The 23,907-nt window shown below is 44.5% G+C and overlaps 1 protein-coding gene across 1 annotated transcript in view; it reads right to left on the bottom strand.

The window, feature by feature from the left end:
* CACNG4 (calcium voltage-gated channel auxiliary subunit gamma 4) overlaps positions 1-18,106 on the bottom strand; it is a 39,455-nt gene extending 21,349 nt beyond the window's left edge. The window contains exon 1 of the mRNA XM_086624104.1: positions 17,884-18,106. Coding sequence (XP_086480230.1) covers positions 17,884-18,106 — 223 coding nt within the window. The remainder of the gene's footprint in view (positions 1-17,883) is intronic.
* Positions 18,107-23,907: the final 5,801 nt, after the last annotated feature.

The following is a 23,907-nucleotide window of genomic DNA, read 5'->3' as shown; positions in this document are numbered from 1 at the left end:
AATCATTCTCTGCCTCGGAAGCTTAAAACCTGGGAGCTCTACAGTAGCAGATGCTGAATTTCATTTTACTGGGTTCTTTCCAGCTGTTATGGTAAGCTGAGATCCTCATCCTGCATTTCTTCACTTCAAGGATCTTTCCTCATCCTAATATCTCCAATGCTAAAGCTGGCAGGACCAGTCGTGCATGTAAGTGTTGTGAAAACTCGGCCCCTTTAACTGGACCAGATCAAATCTTGCACCAAACACTGACATGCATCATATTTCTTAAGTGAAAGTGCAAGTAATAAACCTTCTTCTTTTAAGGATTTCAAAATAGATTTCTGAATATTGAATTAATTTATCTGACGGTATGAACCAAGGTTTTGGAAAGTTGAAAGGTGCAGGTTTGTGTGTGTTACCTGTGTAAGCAACAGTGCAACAGGAAAATGCTTTTTCATCCATATGAGCTTCTGTAAATTATATTCTATTCTTAGGAGAGTAAACATAATGTAAAAAAAAAAAAATCTAATAATTTAAACCTTGCAGGAAAAGAGGCAGGAGCGATGGGAACCTCTGAAATGATAAATGTATGAATTTATTCCACTGCCACTGTGGGGTTTTAAATTAGTTTTATTTTTCTTTTATTTCTTGTTGTTGACAAATTGGGTTGCATTGCTATCCAGCTATAATGTTTACAGATAAGAAAATCTTGAAGGTCAAAAATTCTATTCTTAGTTATTCTTGTATAAGGTAATTTTGTGTTGGTGACAATGTGGAATGATCTCATGTCGCCATGGGTACCTGAATCATGCCTGTCTAACAGCTACATTCTCCATTCCTATTCTCTCCATTTAAGTCATTACACAGAAAAAAGAAAGATACCTACAAGAAAAGCTTCATGCATGATGCAAATGACGGACTGGAGGAAAAGAAAGCGCCCTGTGCCAGTGGTCTCACTGCATCCACCCACCGTGCATGGGGTGAGAAATCAGTTGGTACTTGACTGTGATCAGTAAGAATTTTGCCATGAATGCTCCAAAACACAAACTGACTCCAACTGAATTAGTGTTTGTTATAATGTCTACGTGTAGATGTCAAAACTGCCAAATCTCACCTGGGTAACTTTGGCAGCCTTGACCAGGGGGACGCTCGGCAACCTCCGCTGCAGCTGTTAGACCAGCATGAGGAAACCAGAAAACTGCTGAAATCCAGATTATGGGGGAGAAGTGGGACCAGCATTTGCCCCTAGCTGATCATGGCAGGGACATGGCAGGGAAGCACAGAAGAGCGGTGAAACGACGGCGAAAAACATAAGACAACCTTAATTACGGCTTCCCATGTTTCTGCATGTTCAGTTCAGTGCTCTGATACCTGCTGGATGTAGCTTTCCTTGACAGTTTTGTAACATCTAAAGGAAAGTAAAGAAAAGCGAAGAGGAAGCGAAGTGTACGGGCCTTGATCATGACAGGGCTACGGCTCTTTGAACGTTACCTTTTCTCCCTGCTACAGCATGAAAGTTTTTGGTCTCTGCTAAACCGTGCTTTGAGTCAACGTGGCTGGATCACGTACATGAAAGACCTGGAGCAACAGTTTCTAGAGACTGACAGCGTGGTTGTGGATCAAGACTTCTGCCTTCTTCTTTATCAATGGGAGGGACTGACGGGGTTTTGTGCTTGTGTGCTGAAAGTCTTTCTGCAATCTTATTTTAAGGGAAAAATAACCACAACAACAACAATAAAAAGAGTACTCTCCAGGAAAGGGGGGTCAACCAGTACAAGTTGCACTTTTTTTTTTTTTTTTTGCTAATGGGATTCCCTTTTTACTAAAGCGTTTCTGAGACCAGTAGTATGCAGCAGCCAGGTAAACCACAGACCTCAGCTGGAAGGTTTGGACCTGCAGCTCCTGGAAATGGGACAATATAGTGAAAATTAGATAAACCAGCTTGTACATACCACCTTGCTGTGAATTAGGACTATCCTTGCATTTCAGTGTTGTACAATCAATTTTCAGAAGATGAGCCTTTCTTTTACATGGTCAGGGGGCTTAATTCAACCCTGGAATAAATGGGCAGCTAACAATGGGCCAAACTCAGCTTGGATGTTGCTCTAGTTAATTAAGAAGAGCAGCATCAGCACTAAATTTGGCAAGGAGTGTTTAAGTGACTGCCTTCAGAGCCAGGGAAGAAAAACCCTTGCTTAGCTCACTGCATCCAGCTCTTCAAATGCAAATTAACCTGTCAACATCTGCATGCAGCCACACCGGACAGCTGCAAAAAGGAGCTCCCAGCACCCAGAAGAAGGGCTGGAAATGTTTAGTTCCAAACAGCTATTTTCTAAAATAATTTCAAGTAAATAAGAATACATTTGAAGTGGTAAACTGAGCATCTGCTACATGAAACGAATGGAGGACAGCATGTGAAAAGAAACATATGTCAAGTATGCACTTCAGATGCATTGACTACTTGCCTCCAAAACAGAGTGAATTTAAACATATTTGCAGCAAACACTGAGAAAAAATTGCCTCTGTAACCCAAAGAAGAGCCTCAAATAACAGCACAATTTAAGCTTGGCCATACCTTGCCTTTCCCTTGGTGGAAGAGAGCAGTTCATCGTATTTCAGCTGCTTTTCATTCTTTTACAGAGGCACATGTCGGGAATGCCAAGCCAGGACGGCTTTTGTGTGGAGCAAACAATGTCCCTTTACCAGCACATTTAAAAACCCAGCAAACCCAGTCACCACTGGAGCCAAATTGTATGAGATTTGGTTCACTGGAGGGAAGATACAAAAATACCCGTATGCTTTTTATAAAGTAAAAATCTGCCAGCGTAAGAGACATCCTTACTCGGACGGATTCAGCGACGTGTACAGCAGGAACCCAGCTCCGGCACTGGGAAGGGATTGTTTGTGACTCAATCTCTTTCTTCAATACACTGCAACTCAGGGAAATTGCATGCCAGTATTTCACTGAGCCCATTATCCTCAGACAAAATCTTGACTGACCTAACCAAAGCTCTTACTTACAGAACGAGCACAGGGTAAGGCCCTTCAGCAGGCAGGAGGAGAGGGGGGGATTTCGGCTCTAAAGGGTGCAACTCTTCTTCATGAAGCAGCGTGCAGGAATATTTTGCTCTTGCTTTCATTAGAACAGGGCATAGGACAAGCTCTGATGCCTCTTTTTCTTGTCAGGGCAATAATGTCCCTACCAAACCCGGGATGCTGTGCCGTTTGTCAAGCTGATGAAGCTTTGCTAAGTTTTTGGTCATGCAGCTGTGATCTGTGGGTGCAGCCATCTCCTGTGGTCCCCTTGGGAGAGAAGGAAACCAGGATGGAAACAAGCCACCAGCAGCTTCTGCAGAAATCATTTTGCTATGATAATGTGATATAATTAAATAGGAGTAAAAAATCCCACATTTATAAAAACCCATGGCTTGTGCCAACACTTTTACTCATCCGTGGGTTTTTAGCCTGAATCAGGGCGTAGGAAATAGTAAAGATCTTTGACTCATTTGACAGCATCAGGCTTTGTCCCGTTCACCTCGGCGTACCACAGCAACTCACTGACACAAAATGAGAAGGCAAAAGAGAAAAGCCTCTGGAAAATCCAGAAACCAGCCAGACACAACTGCGGTTCCCAGGGAGAACCCCAGAAAGGAGCAATTGCTTCCTGCCTCTTCGCAGCGCCTTCACCTCTTTGCTTGGGTTTTACTTCAATATTTTTTTTTTCCCTCCTGATCCTGGGAACTATAATTACGGAAACGAAGAGGCTCCACTGTAACAGTGGTGAACTGACATGGCCCAGCAGCAGAGCTGGGGTTTTAATCCCCTTGGCTTGCAGAGCAGCACAGCCTGCTATTGAGTGCGTGTCCACCATGGCAACAGCAGTGGTGCTCCAAGAATTTGATTTCCACGGTGCCCCTGGGCCTTGCCTTGACATCTTCATTGTTCCACAGCGAAATAAATAAATAAAAATCCAAGGGTAGCGTAAAGGCAGTGCAAAATATGGAATGCTATAGACCAGGGTTACCTAATGGTTAATTTAGAAAGGAACATATCATTAAAAACGTATGAAGGTGGCTACATATTGGTGCTGTATAAATATTTAAAGGGATGCCTCTCGTAAGGGCAGCGTTCCAAGCTACACCTAAAATAACGTGTGCGAAGGAAAATTAAAAGAATATTTCACCATTCGGACTTCTTTAATCTGCCTTCTAAAGACTTTTTCAGCCCGGCTACTGAACATTAGTATGGGAAAGGATATCAGACAAAAACTCAGTTTTGGTGTAATTCTACCAAAGTCAGCAGAGTTAAACAGAAGATGATTTTTTTCTGGCCTTTTAAATAGAGTGTAATTTTCTCCACGGGTAGTTATTAAATGCTATTGAGAGAGATTGCTGTTGCTGTTGGAAAGGTTTTCTGGAGAGGTCACTCTGTCCCATGTGAATAGCACCAGTAGAAAAACCAGAAGGTTTGTAGTTTTTACAACTTGAAGAGTCCCCGCAGGCTCTAACCACACCACACATCACTGCCTGACCCAGAGCTAAGAGCACATAGCCATTCTGAGTTGAGATATCCTGGCTTGACATCCACTCCCATGTTACAAGATTTCTGTCCGTAGAAATTGCTTAAAATATTGGAGGGGGAATTGCAAAAGATATCCATGTGTACATTTGGCCCCATCTCCGTCAGAGAGGACATATTCCCTAAGTACGCTTTCTGAGGCTCAACCGCTCTATGTTGACATTTTGGGGCTGGTTGGGGTTTGTATCTCTTTCACCAGCTGTCCCAAGCACTGGTTGAGAAGAGCATTCCCTATCCTTCTTATTTTGGACTCTGATTCCTGTAGCCTTGTCTGCACATGGAATTTGAAAGGTGCAAAAACGCCCAATCGAGTACCTACTGCATGTCATAGAATCACAGAATGGTTTGGGTCGGAAGGGACCTTAAAGATCATCTCGTTCCAACCCCCCATGCCATGGGCAGGGACACTTTCCACTAGATCAGGTGGCTCAAAGCCACATCCAATCTGGCCTTGAACACTTCCAGGGACGGGGCATCCACAACTTCTGTGGGCAACCTGTTCCAGTGCCTCACCACCCTCAGAAGGAAGAATTTCTTCTTTAGATCTGATCTAAATCTGCCCTCTTTCTGTTTAAAGCCATCGCCCCTTGTCCTGTCACTACATGCCCTTGCAAAAAGTCCCTCTCCAGCTTTCTTGTAGCCCCTTTAGGTACTGGAAGGCTGCTGGAAGGTCTCCCCGGAGCCTTTCTTCTCCAGGCTGAACAGCCCCAACTCTCTCAGCCTGTCTCCATAGCAGAGGTGCTCCAGCCCTTGCATCATTTTGGTGGCCCTCCTCTGGACCCACTCCAACAGGTCCATGTCCTTGTGTTGGGGACCCAAGACATGACAGACATCTTCAGGTTGAATAAACCTTAGACTAAAAGGTATCTTCTTTTTTTTGGCATTGGCAAGATTAGTATCTGGGAAGGCACCATCGCTGTCAGCAGCTCTCAAAAGGCAACTTGAGGATCTGGATCTCAAGTGGATGGCACTGCCCCTCGCAAGGAGCGCAGAGCCAGGTACCCAAATTGCATAGATGGGCAGAAGCCAAGATGTAGCACAGCATTAACCTTCCTGCAGGTTGACACAGGCAGGTCCCCACCCAGCACACGTTTCCAGAATTGCTCTTTCAAGGCAGCTGGATTTTCCTCCTGCCTGCACAGGATGCTCAGCTGTCCAGCCAAGGACGCTGCCCTGTCTTGCAGAAATCAGAAGCTCAATTCTTAGGCTATTCAGCACCGAACTTTGTCTGGGTCGTGCCTAAATCAAGATAAATCTTGGCTTAAACGGGGGCCAAACCCAGAGAATAATGTAACCATTTTACAAAAAGCCTAACTAGAAAAACCCTTGGGATGAAAATGGGAACACTTGAGACTTCATCATTTATACATGTATTAACTTCCCACTGGTGAAATTAAAATGCAAAATAGTATCTCTGAACAAAATTGTGAAGCTCTGTCCCTTGAGATAGTTAAAAGTAAATGGGCAAAGCAGATACCAGAGGATCTATTCTTACCCTCGTAGCACTTTGGGCTAGATCGTAGGTATTTTCTCTCTCTCACAGCTACAATGCTGAGCTCCAAGAAAGGATCTGTCTGTGCAATACAGTGAAGCTCAGCAATAATTGCCCATTGTGCTATGTGATGAGCCATCCTTTTGGTTCTTCAGTAACCCATGCACCTGGACTTTAACTAAAACCAAATAATATGCACAGAAAACATTTTTATGTAAGAGGAGGTGAACATCACTAAAAATCAGAGAGCCTTTGTATGGCATGCCAAACTGCTGAAGCGAAAAAATGTCTTCAGTGAAAGGGCTCAGATGTGAGCATGTTTCAGTGCACAGCTCCAGGAAAAACTCTGATAATAAATGTGAGCTTGTTATCGTTGCTTTTCAGTGGGAAGTAAAGCCGGAAGCAGGGTCGTGCTGGCTAATTGAAGCTTACATTTTCATTCAAGCACTGCATTTTAATTATAAACTGGTGACACAAGTGTCACTTAGTTCTTACCCTGTTTTAAGTGTGCATACGTATAAAAAATATTTTCAGTTATTCATTTATTCTTGTGATCATATTCATTATCCTGCATTATGTCTACCAGGCACGTGTCTAATGACATGTTTGATACACGCTAATTCTTATGCCTCTTTTAATACAAGGCTTACATACACATTTGAGGCTGAACGTGGTGCCAGTTGGCCACCAAAACAGGTGCACATTAACGCTATAAAACCAGCATTAGGAACTGTGTACCCATATTCTGGCCAGCTGCAACCACTTGCTCAGCCCTCCCGGGGCAGAGCAGTCACGCCACAAAAAGAGATAACCTGTGGGAGTAGCTGCATCCAGCACTGACGCCTGGAGATGCCAATGGGGAGGTCCTGGCTGCCCAGGCCTGGCCCTGATCCTGAACCCCTTGCCCGTCGTCCAGCTTCTGCATCTGAGCGCTCCTCTGATCCTGCAAATCGAGCGTGTTGGCTCTTCGCGCGGCCGAAGCCTTGGGTAAGACTTAGAACTCAGGTGGAAAATTTATGGCCTGTTTTTCCTTCTCTATGGGGCTTTGCTGCTGTGTCCAAAGACTGTCTCCAGCTAGAACGTTGCCATTTATATTAGAGAAATTAAAATAAAATGAGGAAAAGGTCGCTAGGAATTGGCAAACCAAGACAAGCAAAGTCGGTCATTAAAAATCAGACCAGGAGTGCAAGTAAAAACAAGGGGAATATCCCTAGAAAGCAAGTTATGAGGGTAAACGTCTTTCAAAGGCATTGGATGGAATGGGATAGCTATTTTTCCCCCGCTTAATTTGCTACCAAACTATAAAGAGGGTTCTGTTTTAATAAGCACTACCGTAGCGGGACATTGCAAATGAATTGTTTGGATGGCTATAATTAGAAGTGATACTGTGAATACAGCCCTAGCATCGTTCCTAAATACTACATGTTTTATTTCAGGTCTTGCATCTTTAAGGATCCCAAAGCACCTCCAAAACCATCTGCATTTGCCAGTGCTAAAGGCAAGGACGAGAGTACAGCAAAACGTGCAGAGCAAAGCAGAAACGCTTACCAATCTCTGAAGCAAACTTCCAGTCTACTGAGAACCACAGGACATTTAATCTCATGATTAGGAGATAGGGGCATAGTCTTGGATAAATATTTTTGGAAACACCTAAGTAACTTCAAAAATAACATCCTGTTGACTCCCAGTGCAACGTAAGCTTCAAAGACAAACCTTCACTGGAAATACGGTTAGAGTTCATAAGCCACAGTCTTTGAAAAGACGACTCATCATCTCAGAGCATCTTTTGTTGACAGACAAAAATGTGTTTTCGCAGCGGGAAGAGCTGGGGGGACGTGGATCAGCTCTGATTCAAACGCAGGGTGGGCAGATCCAAGCAGCGCGAAGCCTGAGCCAAGAAACTCAACCTCTTGCCAGGTTTATTGGCTTGGGTTCAGCACATGCATAAATGTAGAGGGGCTGTTTGGATCGGGCCTCTCTGCGTCCTACCGGTCCGTCTGGAAGAGGTTGGTCTGTCTGCAAAGAGCACACTGGTGAACCCAAAATTGCTGTAATGGCAAATAACCAACACTCTGCTGCCTGCCGGCAGAAGGATGAGGATAAGCACCCAACTGGTTAGGGTTAGCAGCTCTAGTTTTAAGAAGCCATTTCCAAACTGTTACTCGGCTCCCTGATTTGTGAATTGATGTTTTATCATGTCTAGGACAGCTCTGCCTGATACTGATGTTTTCGGACAGCTCCCCTATTAAATCCCGATTGAAATCGTTATTAATGTTGCTGAGCTCTAATTGTACAGAATAAACCGCTGTCAGCCGGGTGTGTGTCAGGTGGCAGAGCGGGACCAGGGGAGGTTAAATTTAGGAGGAAATAGATGAAGAGTCTGAGGCTCTCCCTCTGCAACCTGCACTGGAAACCAAGTTCCTGAACTTTTGGCAGTTCCCAGTTGCCAACAACTAACCCAGCCACCATCAGCAGAGGCATATCTGGAGAATAACGGTCTATTTTGGGCTATTTACTCCACTAGCTCAAGTAACAGCTCTGTTCAGTGAATCTGAGACGCCTTCAACCCTGTTCATGATCTATGTGGATAAAAACGTGATGTGACATAATGCAACTTGCTGTGTCATCAGCTTCCTAAAACTAAACTAACACACAAAGAAACCAACTCTAGCCAATTTTGCATTAAAATGTATGCAAGTATGTGACAGAGCATTGCTATGGTTTGCCTGAATTTAGAAGATCCACTGGACAAAGACGATTAAAGCCCATTGTTGCCATTAGTGAGTTGTATACAAAGGAATGTTACTAACTTTCCCATCCTGCTGCCTTTGAGAACTCAGTCTAATTAGTCATAACGTCTTCCAGCCTTAAGAGTTTGCTATTTCGTTCGCCGGTGGGCAGCTGAATGCTGGGGGCTGAGCTTTAACAAAACCCAACAGCATGGCAATTCTTACAACAAAATTATCCAGAGTCTTGCTAATAGCCATCACTGATATGCAGTGAGCCATGAGATAGGTGTGCACAGCTCTAAGGTAGGTATATGCAATAAGTTGTATTTTAGATTTGATTATATTTAGGCAATGTACCTCTGGCAAGATCCTATTTCAAGTCATAATTGCGACATGTCATGGTTCCTTTTTAATGCCTCGCAGCAACAATAGATAAACTATGCCTCTGGGATGCAAGTAAGACACAATAACAATCCTAACATTATTGAATGCTATATATTTGGACAGGAGCAAATATTCAGCCATCCATATTCTACATAAAATTGCATTATTTAAAATGTATAAATGGGAGAAAACTGATCTGAAACCTCCAGCAGAGAATTGGCAGTGACTTAAAAATGGTTATTAACTAAATCTGAAAAAAAACCTGGCAGCTAAACGAGAGTGGTAATTCCTCACTGAACTGGGTACCTCTCCCACTCGAGCAGCGGATGCTTGTCGCTTCTGAATATCTTTGAAATATTTGGCATTATCAAGCTAACGAGACTGGCTAAGTGAGAAGCATTCAAAGGGCATAACTAAGTGGCACAATTCCAAAACAGCAATTAAAAGGCGGAATGCTTGAAAAAGAACAATAAAAGAGGTTAATTCGTACCAGGGCCTGGCAATGTGCACAGGAAATACTGTAATTCCTTAACGTGCTCTCCCTTCATCTGTCTCTCCATATCATGACTGCAAGGTTATAATCTAGCATTCCTTCACATGTAACATTTGACAAAAAATGACTCAATTCTACTGAAGAACTTAGAGTGCTGTTTGTAAAGTAAGCAGGAGCCTGGGTAAGCACATGGGAAGCAAAGTAAAACAGATAGAGAAAAGAGAACCCAAACCTCATACCTTTTGACGAGTATATGATTACACATTTTTCATTGGCAGGATGGCACGGAGATGCTTGAGAGTTAAGAAGAGAAACTAAAAATCCTAAATTTCTACCTGGGGCAGTATTTACCAGTTTTCTAAAGAAAGACGCTCGCACCGTCATTGGAAAGCTAATATAGAAGGTATCTTTTTAGCAGAAGGAAAGTAATAATGTTTCAGCAAGGAGAGGCAAAAAGAGAAAGAGAACAAAGGTGTTAATATGACAGAATGCCACAACAAGGAGGAGAAAGAGAGGCTGGACTATCTGCCAGGCTAAATCAAGAGCTGCTTCCACGCTTTCACTGCATTTGATCCACAGCATGCAACAGCTGGCAAAAATGCCCCCAGATTTGAAGGGAAATCTAGTGAAAGTCTGTCTAGGCTGGGCTATCCATCCTGCAGGCAGCTTGCCCTGAGGCTTGCTATTTTGAGATATCAGAGAGGCCACTTATCATTAATCGCATAATAAATCCCAATGTAGAGAAAATCACCGTCTCAAATGTTGCTGTGGTCCCCAGCACCTCTGTGTGCCCCTCAAAACAACCACTCTGAAAGAAAAAACACGAGCCAAAGCCCTGGAAAGAGCCACCTTTCACTCTAAAATTTTGAAGGGAAAAGGAACTGATGTACTTTGGGAGTGGAGACAAATAACTAAAGGAAACAACTACCTGGGAATAGAAGAGAGGACAAAATATATTGTAATTTAACTGATCAAAATATGCTGAAGAAGTGAGAGACTTTAGGGCAAGGCAGGAAACAGCGAGAAGCCCTGCGCAGCACTGGAGCTGTCTGCTGAAAACATCCTTTTGTTCTGAAGCCATAAATGTGTATCAGCCTCTCAGACATATGGGCAGTTGTGCATTTATCCTGTTTATTTTACTACTCCTGTGCATCCTGCCTTGCCATCTGTTGGTAAGAATTTGGATGCTGAACCGTAAGTCTGCGACATAATAAATACCAGTAAACAGAAATCTAAAATGAAGATAAGCACAAAGTAATGTTTGGAAGCAGGACCAGGTTTTCTGTTCGATAGTATGATTTATTTCCTGAGATGAGTCTTGGCTCAGAAAAGAAAGACCAGCAGGAAAAGGTCCAATTGAAGGGACAGATCTACAATCCCTTCTCTTATATTGGCTTCATATTGGCATAATTCCACCGTCTTCCTAGAAAGCAGTTAAATTTACGTAGGTGGAGAATCAAACTTAATCCTGTCCCTCAAGGAAGACATGCTTAAACACAAAATATTGCATGTATAAAACATAAGTTGAAAGCAAAAATGCTTCAAACCCAGTTAAAGTAGTGTTCCTGTATCTTCTCTGAGCTGGGCAGCCCTGTCGCCATGTCCCAGTTTCTCCACATCTTCTTTTCCCTTTTATTACTAGCACGAGAGGAAAGTGGGTGGGAAGGAAGCACAGTTATCCCTCCCAGTCAGGGGCAGAAAGATGAAGTAACTGGCCCAAATTGGGCAGGAAACCTAGCGAAGCCCAGACCAACAAGCCCATCCTCCTCCTCCTCCCTCTCCACTTCCAGTTTGGGGATGCAGAAGTTACTGCTCAGCTCTTTGACACACAGACCACACAGACACCAACTAAATAACTGGGTGCTCAGAGGTATTAATGACAGGATTCAAAATACACTCAGCACCTAAGTACTCCCACAGCCTCAAAAGAACTAAAAAAGGAGATGAAAGCACTGGTCTCCCCTCCTAATATTTTTTCATTTTTTCCTTGTTTCTGTAAAGATACACAAGGCTACAGAATGGAGCTATTGGATACACACCCCTTCTCCCCCAACTTTTTAAGGAGGTTCATATGTTTTGCACCTGGCAAGACTCTGACAGGTTGGACAGCATGACATGGGCAGAAGTAACTCAGAGTGACCCAGCGAATGGGACAGGATCCACCAGAGGAATAAATGCCATGTTGAAATTTTACAGGAACAAGAAAATACATTGCCACGTTTGCCTCTTCTACCAGTGTACGCTGGCGAGGGTTAGCAGAGCTGCCAGAAGGCAGGGAAAGCCCGAAGTGCAATGGCTATAAGCTTCTGCCAACATCTAAAAACAGCAATAAAAGCCCACGGCAGAGGGTCAGTTAAAGGTAATGGCAGCTGGAAGAAGCCCAAAGACTGCATTACATTACATTGCAAAGGTCCCCGCGAACCCCACAATGACTTACTATGGCTCTGAGAGCTACTAGCACAAATGCCATCTGTCAACCACCTACAATATGCAGAATAATTATATACAGAATAAACCAGTAACTATAGCACAACATAGCCACAGGTATCCTATTCTTATAACCCAATGCCTCCTCGACTCTTCTCACAAAACATCTCTGAAACCTAGGTAAGCCGAATGTTATCCATATTAGATCTTGCACAGATGAAGAAGCTTTACAGCGGGATTACAAATGTGCTTTCTTTGGTTTCCTGCCTTTGGGGTGTATTGCTAATGCATGGAAAGTCTTTGGGTTCTAAGTTTTGCATTGGGATATCTGACATTCGGAGAACCACGGAGAAAAATCCAAAACCTTCGTGTAGCCTGATAGCTCCCTACTGGCTATATAGCAGATCGAGTTCAAGAAAGCAAATTAATTCATTAAAGTGACATATATTCAGTCAATTAGCTTCAGATCCCTGTTTCACAGAGCATCTCAGGAAGAATGGATGTTTTGTTACATCAATACGGTCATCTGAGAACCTCTGCTACAAATGTTCAAAGAGGTGCATTTAAGAGATCCGTCCCTTTTTTTTTATTTGAGAAAAGAATAGCTAATGCCCTAACCCATCTTCTGCTGACAGTTCCTCCAGCACAAAATTTCTCAGTATTTTAAAATATGTTATACCATGGGCAATATTTCGAAGAGATTGAACTCTGCATCCCTAAAGGTTGCTCCAAATTCAGAAACTCTCTCTCGCAAACAGAATGCTCTTAAAAAAAAATTAACCTAAAAAGGCTGTCAAAAATCACTCCATCAATTGCTGACAAAACTGCGCTGCTCCAGACACTGTTGCAAAGATGACAGTGGAGCTCTAAGAATGGCTTTTAAAAACAATGAGTGCAGCACAGGCACTTTCTCACCAGCACGTGTTCTACCAAGGAAACGGAGATGGTATGAGCAGGGTGTATGGAAAGAAAGAATGAAGACATGGGCTGAATCTCAGAGAAGCCCTTCTCTAATGTGTTCACATTTATTTTGAAAGATTCATGGATGAAAGTTCATTCTTCAGGACCTATAATGCATGTATAAAATATGTATATATTGTCCAAGAAATAGGGCATGGCATACACAGAGTAAGTTGTTCATAGCAGAGACACCCATTTGTGTACTCTCCATTTGCAGATACCCTTCTTTGGTAGGGTGAACGTATGCTCCCGTGTCTGTAAAAACCGAGAAGGCCAACCATCTCTTAACATGCCTGTGGACATTACCTCCAAGGCAGGTCATGTCTGATATTGTAGTGATACAACATTTGCTCTTCGAGAAATAAAACTTGGGCAATAGCATTTGAACATAAAGCCTGCATTGGATTTAGTTTATCACAAATAGTGGTGGTGCCAGGACTTCATAGCTTTGCTTTGAGAACACTGAAGAATATTCACTGTTTTTGGCTGAGCCATGGATTTGCAGTATTGATGGACGGCCGCCTTCCTTTATTTGCTTGCCTCAAACATTTGTATAAGCATTTTTATTTTGTTTTCAAGAGTATCCATGGAAGCAGCGCATGCGCGTGCTGCAGTTCCCATGTTTGTGTGCATTCATCCAAGCCGGAAGACTTGCGAATAATTGTGCAAATATGCATTTGTGCAAGTTTTCAAGTCATAAATGATTTACTCGATCTTTCCTCCCAATTATAAATCTCCCAGTCACCCAGTCAGGAAGGACACCTGGTTCCACATGAATTAAATAATCAATTGCACCACTTGAAAAGTAAATGGCAAACAGGGAATACTGAAAGCAGTAGACACAATGGGTTCAAAGACATTCATATGCTGAAGTGTTTTAATAAAGTAGTCTTTGAATAAATTTAAATTACAAGTACATGACTTGATTTCATATCTTGATGTCACAGGGCCTGCAGAGCTCTCTATTGAGCCGTCCTATTAACTTCAGCACGATTGTTCACCAAGATAAGCAGTTTCAGCGGATAAAGTGGTGTTTTTAAAATCTTTTTTTCTTCTAGGCAAATATTTCAATAGCAGATCCTCCTTGTGACTAAGACTGTGCAAGGCTTACATAGCTGTGCTGCACATTTACTGCTGGAAAATTACGGTGCTCCAATCTCTCTTTCTCAGGTTAGCCTGACCGCGAAAGGATTATTCATAAGACACAGCGTTTGCTGTGTTTGTAAGATTCTGGTCTTCCCCATCCTGACAGGGACCCACAGCTGTGACAACTCCTGTAGCTCAAGTGTGGACACGGGACATAACAGCAGTCCCTTGAAATGGGGCTGATCTGCTTTTATTATTAATTTGCGTGTTGGAGTGCAGATTTCAGGTGTGGCCAGGGTGGCTGCATGGGGGCTTCATCAGAAACGTCTTACTCCAGTGACAGTTTAACTTTAGCTCTCAAAACTGCAGCTATTGCAGGTGCCGTGGCCCTGGAAAACCAAAAACCAGCTTTGCCAAGGAGCCCCTGGGCCATTTTACTGCAGAGGCTCAGTCGAATAGCATGCACTGCTGCTATACACACATTCATACCAAGAATTATTTCAAACAGTTTCCTACCTAAGGTAATTACCTTGGATATAAGTTTTAAAAATCCATGCAGAAATACTGCTATTGTTTAAAATCCACTCAATGAGCCTCCCACCTCCACCTTTGACAAACACGCTGAAAGAACAAAATGGGGATTATACAGGCAAGAGTTTGACTGATGTATCATTAATGCTACTTCTTGAGTGACTAAGCTCCATAGTAGTATCCGACTACTAGTACTGAAACATGATTTCATCCTCAAAACAACTGCAGCTCCAAACAAAGACAATATGCTGGATCCCTAAACTGTATCGGCGTCATCACGATGCCAATTCATTGCAAAGTGTCGCCCCAAAGAAGAAAAATAGGAAAACATTGAGGAACGCCTTATCATTTGGTTAGAAGTTTGTTCTTTTCCATTCTGTTTCAACAACGTTGTTCGGAATCTTGGAGCTGGGGATACTGAACAGGTGACTGCTCAAAATCCAGCACATAGGCTGTTTTATGCATAGAGTTGAGAAATGTTTTAATGTAAAATTTCAATTGGCTTGAACTTTACTCTGCAAAATGCTTTATTCGTGTCAAAAGCGATTTAAGAGGCTGTTCAAGGTATTTTCAGCTTTTGCACATTTGCATCTTGGATGTGTCTTTTTGAGAGAAGAGTGAAATGGTGCTTAAGACCGTTCAAATAAATTAAGTAGGCTTTTATAATTAGTAGTCCAAAACACAAAAAGAGTTCTAAAAATAGGTTTGAGCTGGACCATCTAATCACATATAAAAATCTATAACTGAAATTATTTTCTTGCTATATATCTCCTCGGAGTTGCAACTATTACGTTGGTTTTACTAAAAGACCCATCCACTCTGAGTGATGCTCTGAAACAATTAAGGAGGTGTTGTTTTAAATCAGCTTCTAGAAATGGTTTTATTATTTTATGAAACAAAGGAACCTTTCCATGTTGAAAGCAAAGTCCCACAATATGGTTTAAAACATGAATAATTTAACGTATCTATGGATTTTATCTTACAAAGACAGAACATACTGCAAATGTAGGAGAGAATGTAGTCTCTGTTCCTCATATCTGTGAACAGATGACAGCTTTCTCAAATTGTCCATTCTTAGCACATATTTGACAACTTTAAATTTTGTAACTTTGTAATTTGATTATGAGCATTTGAATTTGGAGCAGAAAAGCTCAATTGCCGTCGGAGAGATGGGTCTCATGAAATGCTTTTTTTGTTCCCTGAATTGATGAGCATTCAAGGTTCACTTGCACCCAACTGCTGGGTGCAATTTTTCAGCAAATACCCTTGCATATAAAATGTGCTCAAGAAGGCACAGGCATTGCCCCAGTGATGCAATGAGATCAGAGACCAGCCAGCTTTACTGGGCGCTCTTCGCTACGCTGCCCATTTCTCACGACTTCATTGACTTCTTTTTTTAACAAAGTTCTTACTTAAGCCCAGCTTAAATACAGGGAAAAAATCCACCAGTTTCAGTCAAAGCTGGACTTCATTTCTGTGAATGAGATTCCTGGAAGACCATGCAAAAAACCTGACTTCAGGAAACTCAGGGATTTCTCCTGCAGGTGACAGGCCCGGTCTAGCATGCTTAGCAACTCCTGCAAGATGCAAACAAACTTATTTTCCATGGAAGACGGAGGCTGAAGACACTAGAATGAGCTCAGCAAAGATCACAAGGTTCGGTTCAAACGGAGGATGCTCAGCATCTCTCCGGCAAACTCAGGAGCTCTCAGATGCAAGCTCTCATTTTCCAGGTGTCATAAAAGTCCATACTGAGATTTAGATTTCCTTTAGGAGTTATAAAGCCAAGCATTATTATTACCCATAAACCTTCACATTTCAGTAATTCTTTCTCTCTTTATTATCTAAACATATTTTCTTGTCCCACAGCTATTTTATATATGCATACTATTACTAGGTAGTGAATCTGATGTTTTCAGAGAAAAATGATGTTAGGCTGTAGTCTGGAATTGTCAGCAAAAGAAGATGAGAACAGACAGGAGAACGAGGTGCTTCTACCGTGCCACAGCCTTTTCTGGGGAGAAAACAACCCTCCGAATACAGCTGCTCGACTCTGAACTATAGCTGGGCTCGTCTGGGCTGAGCTGTCTGTTAGAATAAACCAGGAAACCAGGTTTGTAAAGTTCACGTGTGCTAAGTTGTGCTGATGGAATTAGGTGCGCTGAAGCCGATATGCCAAGTGCATTACTGTGGGAAGCAAGACTCCAGCGTACTCCCACCCCCACGAGCCACAAAGCAGCTCAGCAAAAGTCAACAGCTTTCCTCTACGCTCTCCCTTTCATCCAGCATCACTGAGGCTCCGTTCGCTGTTCGCGCGGAGGGAACGGACCCAGCGGGTGAGGGGGTTCAGAGCGGCCGCGGCCCCCGCCGCCAGCGCCTGCCCGTGGTGTGTGTCCCTTTCCTGGGGATGTGCTGATTTCCCACGGTCAGAGCTCCGCGCGCTCGGCTGACAGATGTTATTTCCCATCTGGGCTTTCTGATCTGCTACGCCAAATCCTCTGAACACCCATGTGTTTCTTTGTCCCGGTAGTTACCCGCCGTGCCTTCTCTACAACTCCATTTTCAGAGATGGAGCCACATGTTCGGCCTCTGCGGGGAGCGGGGTGTCCTGCTACCCATCTCAGCCACCCAAATGCACATATTTGTATTTGTTAATGTTATTCAGCCTGACCCTTGGGCTGTATCAAGTAACCCTGAGCCCACCCTGAAGCACTTGAACAGTAGCAACAACATCTTCAACCACGTTCCTGGCGTCTGACTGAGGGTAGACGGGGAGGAACTTGGGTTTCTGCTGTCCTGCCCAGAGCTGTGCCTGCACCCCAAAGCCTCTGAGGCCAAAGCCCCGTGGGGTTCCCAGTCCCTAAGCCTGGAGGACTCAGATCCGCCCCAAAAAGCCTCGAACCCACCAGGAGCCCCTCAAAGCCCTGAAGCCCCGGGGCCCCTCTGACCCGGGGGTGGGCTGCGGATCGAGGTCTCCCCCCGGGCAGAGCATCCCCCGGGCAGAGCTCCGCATCCCGCCGCCCGGTTCCCATGGCAATCTCGGAGATGCCGGTTGCCACGGTAACGCCATCCTCCTCCTCGGCCATGTCCGAGGCAGCGGCGCGGCTCCTGCTCCGACACCGGCTCCAGCTCCGGCTGGGCTCAGCCCGGCGGCTCCGGGCGCGCAGCCGGTTCCCCCGGGAAGTTGCTTCCCCCCCGCCCGGCGCGGCGCGGCCCCCCGGTACCTTCGAGGCAGCAGATCCTCCAGAGCCCCGAGTGCGTGAGATCGCCCCGCGCCCGCCGCGGCGGCCCCTGCGCCTCGTCCGCCGTGATGTTGGTGCCGTTGCAGATGTGGGCGCTGGAGTAGAGCCAGTAGTCGGTGCCGATGGCGATGGCCATGAGGCTGAAGGCGGCGAAGGCGCCCACCGTGGTCAGCAGCATCTGGACGCCACGGTCACACCACACCATGGTGCTTCATAGTCCCCGCACGGGCGCGGGGGGCCGCACGACACCGCCCGGCAGCCGCCGCCGCCGCCCGCGGGAGGCAGCCGAGTCACGGGGCGGGGGGCGGAGGCGGCGGCGGGGGCGCGGCGGGAGGGTTGGGTGGGGGGCGGGGGGGGGAGCCGCTCGCCGCCGCCGCGGGGCCGGGCTCCGCCGCCAGCCGCGCCCCCGCCGCGGGAGGGAGGGAGGGAAGGAAGGAGGGGCTGCTCCGCCGCGGGCCCCCGGAGAGGGGGGGAGACAGACCCCCCCGACCCCCGACGTGCTGCCGCCCCGCCGGGGCTCGAGCGTCGCTTTGTTCGTTCGCGGTCGGTGCGTGACAGGAGCGCGGTGCCGCGTCTGAAGTGGCAACTCCACGGGAGACCGAGGTGCGAGCGTGTGCGTGCCCGGCTGTCGGCCCCGCGCGCGCCAGAGCCCGGCCAGAACCCATCTGGAGATCAGGGAGGTGCCGCCCCCCCGATGGGTGCCAAGCTCCGCACCCGCACTGCTCGCTCTCGGGTGGGTTACGCACACCTCCCTTCTGCTGCCCAGGAAATCACCCCAGAAATGGGGCCAAATACAGCGGGGAAAAAGAGTTGCAATGCCAAGGAGAGTGCCCACATTGCTGGGGAGCTACAGGAGAGCGAACAAGGGGGCGGGGGGGGTTAGCCATGATTTTCTCCTGCAGCCTCACTCTGCGATTAGTTACACAAGGAGGTTGTAGGCAAGTTATTTGGGGTTGCTGCTTTTCTTCTGTTTGGAAGGGGATGGAGACAATCCAGCACCTGAAAATATTTCCCTTTGGAAAACCACAGGGAGAAATATCTACACCATTTTTTATCGTGTTATCCTGCCTTCCACCCCTGACTCTCATCACTGCGAGTTGACAAGTCGGTCCTGCCTCCACCTCATCCGAGTGACAAGCCAGATGAATGGGAAGCCTTCCTGATCAGCTAATGCATTTGTGCGGAGGGAACGTGGCAGCACACCAGTTTTATGTATATGAATTAGGGAGTGGGAGGACAAGAGCTACAAACCTCGAGAAATACAGCACTCTTCCCGAGCAGTGCGTGGATGGCTGCAGGTGCTTGTGTGACTCCACCGCTCAGCATACCAACGCAGAGATGCTTTTCATCTGCTCGTCCTTTTCATGAAAACTGGGAAAGCAAAAAGCAAATATAAATTAAAAGCTGGTCTTTATTTCACAAAGACCTCAGCAGATTGCTCAGACGTGAAGCCTGTAAGCACAGAAGTGCTCCGAAGTTAGATGCTTGGTTTAAGCATGTAAATTATGCTTTTCTTTTCAGTTGTAGTTTGTAGGTCTATCAGTGCCTTTGCAAAAATCACCTTCTAAATGAATGTTGCCATTAGGGATGGAAGAATGAAGCCAGGTAAACTGAAAAGCAGAGTGAAGCCTCGTTCAGAAAAACTGGATCGAGCATTTAAGTTTAATGAGGTTCAACAAACTTCTCATTTAAAATATATGTTTGTACCTCTGGGCTTCGGGGGTTTGGACAGAGTGGGAAAATGAGATACTGAAACAGCAGGAGAGAAGCTATTTCCATAGCTTTTTAAACCTATCGAGCCTTAATTAATATTATTTATTTGCATTACTGTATTGCCTGAGAGAGCTGCTTATGGCTGGCTCTCCATCGCACGAGCAGGGGAAGGGCTGGTGGGCTGGAACCAGGGCAGGGTTCCCGCTTGGCACAGAAACATCCTCCTCAAGTGCTCCCAGTCCAGACGTGCAACAAGAGACGGATGAATGGTGCTTGGTCTGGTGGGTTCTCAGCAGCCTCTGTGAGCAAAAAACGGACACACAACTGCAGGTTCTCCATGGGCTGGGAGCCACCAGCCCTGCAGCAGCCCTCCCGCACAGTCCTATTGATTGTGCAGGGTAACAGCGCATTAATAGAATTTATTAATAAAATCTCTTGCTCCTCTTCCTCCCCTCGCGTTTTTGCAAAGAAAATGGCTGTTTCTGTTTCTACTGCCCTGTGAGAAATAACTCAGGCTCCTAAAGGGTTACAGAGAAGCATCCAAGGCAGACAATCATTTTCTGCCCAAGCTATCTTCTTTAGTTTAAAAATGTTCTCTATTCTTTTGAAATGCATGAAGTAGATTGTGGGAGAGCTAATATTATATTCCACTACTGAAAGCTGGTGGAGTATTTTACATTGATGTCTGGCTCTAGTGATTTTCTAAGGATTTTGAATTCATTAAATCCAACCATTGAATAATCTCCATTCGTGGCGGAAGGAAGGCAGAAGTGCTTATGCTCCTCAATAGCAAAAAGGCATGTAGTCTTTTCTTACACGCGAAAGCTGTCTGACCCACTGTATGTAGCAAAGGTTGCCCATGGTGTAACCTTTGATTTGCAGACTTTGCTTAGGATACAGCCTTGCAACACTGCCGTTGGATGTAGCAGCAAAGCCTTGGCAGGGTGTTTTGCACTGCAGTAGCGTCCTCCATCCTCAATCAGAATTAAGACCCAATTGTTCCAAGCTCAGACCAGGGACAGAAGCTCATGACAACGAGACAAGAAAGCCTCACGTCTTCTCCCTCCGATGACACAGGGCAAGGGCAAGTGTTCAAACCCAGAAATGTTTTTCACACTGGAGAAACAGAAACTTGAAACAGAATTGTTTTGATTCCTTGATGTTGATGTTCAAAGCTTTAAATGAAATCCCGTGCCTGATCATTTTATTTCTGAACTGAATAGTGGTTACTTTGAAGATGAAACTCTGGCTTTAACTGAATTCAGTGAGAGCTGTCACTAATAAAATCCTGCCCCAGAGACACCACTGGTATCAGAAGAAAACTGCAAGATGTTACCATTTAGCATTACTGCTTCTGCTGCTAAGTGTCAAACACATTGACTCTAATAGAGTAAGCTTTTTTTTTAATCTATCATCTAGAAAAATAATACTAGAATTTCACTAAAAGAAACTTTTGGAAATCGCTCAAGAAAAACTCAAGAGAGTTCTTTCTCAGAATGAAAATAATCACTTCAATTAAATAGAGCTTTTGATGTAGATACAGTTTAACCATCATCAAAGCCTGGAACAGAAATTTCACTCTCCCTTGTCCTTTCTCAGCTTTTAGCTCTATGCTTGTGAAAATGAATTTTCACATCTAGGAATGTCCTAAAGCTATAAGGACATTGATATAATTGACTATTGTCATCTCCTATGGGTCTTGATATCTTTCCTATCTAATTTGATGCCGATATTAGGGAAAAAAAAATCCTTAATAATTTCCTTCAGATTATGCTACATATGAAGAGCTGGAGAAGTGTTTCATACATTTTGTACAGTGTCAGATAATCTCGTCCTGCATTCAATTCAACTTACCAGGCTAGCAGCAGAGCTCCTCAAAATCAAAGATCTCCAGCCCGAGCAAAGAACCTTCCAAGAATACGAGACGTGGCAGAAGGTATCAGTTATGTCACAGTTAAAAAGGAGTGATATTAAAGCTGTTCATGGAACTATATTTTCATATACCTTGAATCAGATCTTGTAGGTTAGCGTGGTACTTACTGAACTACATGAGGAGACCTTTGCAGAGCTGGAGCCAAGTGACTTGCCCAGCTCATAAATTCTGTGGGAAAACAAAGGCTGAATTCACTTCTTCCAAGGGCTGGTACAGTACCTGACCCACTGACCCACCTATTCCTTCTATTATCATTCATCATATATTGCAAAGACATAGGTCTTTCACCTCTGAAGACCCCACTCTGCTCAGAGGGTTCGCTTCCTGCAGCAAGGGAAGGTTGGTAGAGAAGTCACCGTTACATTTCAGAGAGATGAGTCTAGGAAAAGGTGAACTTGAATTTTGTTTGAAGAGCTGTAAGGCTGAATTTCTTTTTTAGCCCTATAAAAGATCATCTGAAGGCAGCATGAATAGTTTTAGATTGTCCTTCAGAGCTGAAGAAATGGTCATCTTAAAGGAAAAATATTGTCATTCTCTTGCCACTTGAGGGACAACAGCTTGGCCTCGATTCCATTGTTCCTTTAAATATATTAAATATTCTTTGGCTTAGTCATGGGAAGCAAAGCAACACAACTGCTTTCTAATAAATAAAATGTGCTCAGAAGCAACTCTGAAGCTTTTCAGATAACTGCATTCCGAGTTTGCCAGGAAGCCAGATGCTGCTATTGGAAAAGTAGCTGCTATGGTTTGTCATCTGAGCCTAGAAATTGATACCCAAGAATGATATGATGAGACAGACTCGATGATAGCACTGCTCTTTCTATAAATAATTCGAAGAAAACATTTTTTCATTTCAAAAAGAAGGATCTCTTTTGCTAGAGACTTGCACAGCAAACCAGAAAATTAAAAAGGATAGGCATGCTGTGTTTGAATAGAGCCATCAAAAGAACACGATATACACAATTTATAGAAGAATATATAGCAGCTCTCATACATGGGCTGTATTTTTCCCATAATACCAACTGTTATGAGACTCATTATCTTTTTGACAATGAAGAAATGGAATATTATTCCTTTACTTGCTTGATCATGTCAAATGTCAAAGCAAATTATGAATGCTTGTCCTTCAAATACTCATCCCTCCTGGTAAGACATTAAATATCAATAGCGTTCACGTTCAGCTACAGAATGAACTAACATTGCACACATCTCTCAGATCTAAAGTTCACTGTGCCCGTTACCTGTCATGCGATTTCATCTCTCAAGTCCTACCTCTTGTCCATGTCCTAAGAGCTGGGAAATTCATTGCAGTGTTAAATGCCACGTTAAAGGTTATCTGGAGTGTGAGCTAAAACTGTGAGCAGGGGTTACTCATGAGCTTAAAGTGTTAAAAGGGGAGTGGGAGAAGGAACAATGAGTTAATAGGACTAGAGCCTTGATTTTGCATCACATTTCAAAGGATTTAGAGATGCAGTGTCCGGGTGAGACACTACAGGAAGTTTCTAGCACAATTGATCTGCTTGAAGTGCAGCAAAAAGCCTCATTATCTTTTTGATGGTGGAGAAATGGATGTGCTGACCGAGGGTTTGTCCAGGCAAGGCATTGCTGGAATGAGCTGTGTCCATTCTCAGGGCAGCATCCAGAGGGGAATACAAATTCTCCTTGGGAATATAGTACAATGAACGGGGTGGGGGAAATGCCTGTGAGGTTTTCTCATTACACCCATTATCAGGCAGTTCTAAGGAATAATTATGCACCTGTAAGCAGCCCAGCAACAGGCTGTTTGTGCTATACAAACACATGCACAGCTACTCCGCGCAACCGTACACGAACTTCAGACAGACTAGAAGATGAAACAGAGAGTCGGATGTTGACCGTGATGGATTGCTCTTCTGAGGGCTCTCTCCAAGCCCACGCGTGCACATGTTGCTGCTCCCTGCCAGGGCTCCTGAGCACCAGTTCCTAATCACTCCACAAACAAAGAAACATTAGTCTCTTTAATACCTTTTTTTTTTTTAAAAAAAAAAAAAAAAGAAAGAATATTTCCTCTTTCAAACAAATGTTCCTTCTCAGACCTAAGGGGGATGGTGCTGTGGCGGAGCGGCACGGCGAGGCTCGCTGAAGTCTCATGGAGTGTAAAATGAAGCAATCTGTCGGGGAGGTTATTGCCTTTGCAACACTGCGTCACCCGCACATCCAGAGGATGGAGGAGAATTACCCCTGGCCAGTGAAAGGGAAATTGCTTGTTGCACTCAGATCGCATTTTAACCTGAGAAGAAGAGCTTCAACGGGAACGTGCAAGGAGGCGGATTGAGTGAAACAGGTTTTTAGGATAAGTCTTAAATACTTAAATCAATCAC

This window comes from Tauraco erythrolophus, chromosome 20, assembly GCF_009769465.1.
Source record: "Tauraco erythrolophus isolate bTauEry1 chromosome 20, bTauEry1.pri, whole genome shotgun sequence".
Classification (NCBI taxonomy): domain Eukaryota; kingdom Metazoa; phylum Chordata; class Aves; order Musophagiformes; family Musophagidae; genus Tauraco; species Tauraco erythrolophus.
Note: the sequence above shows the minus strand (reverse complement) of the source record. Positions and strands in the feature narration are given on the sequence as shown.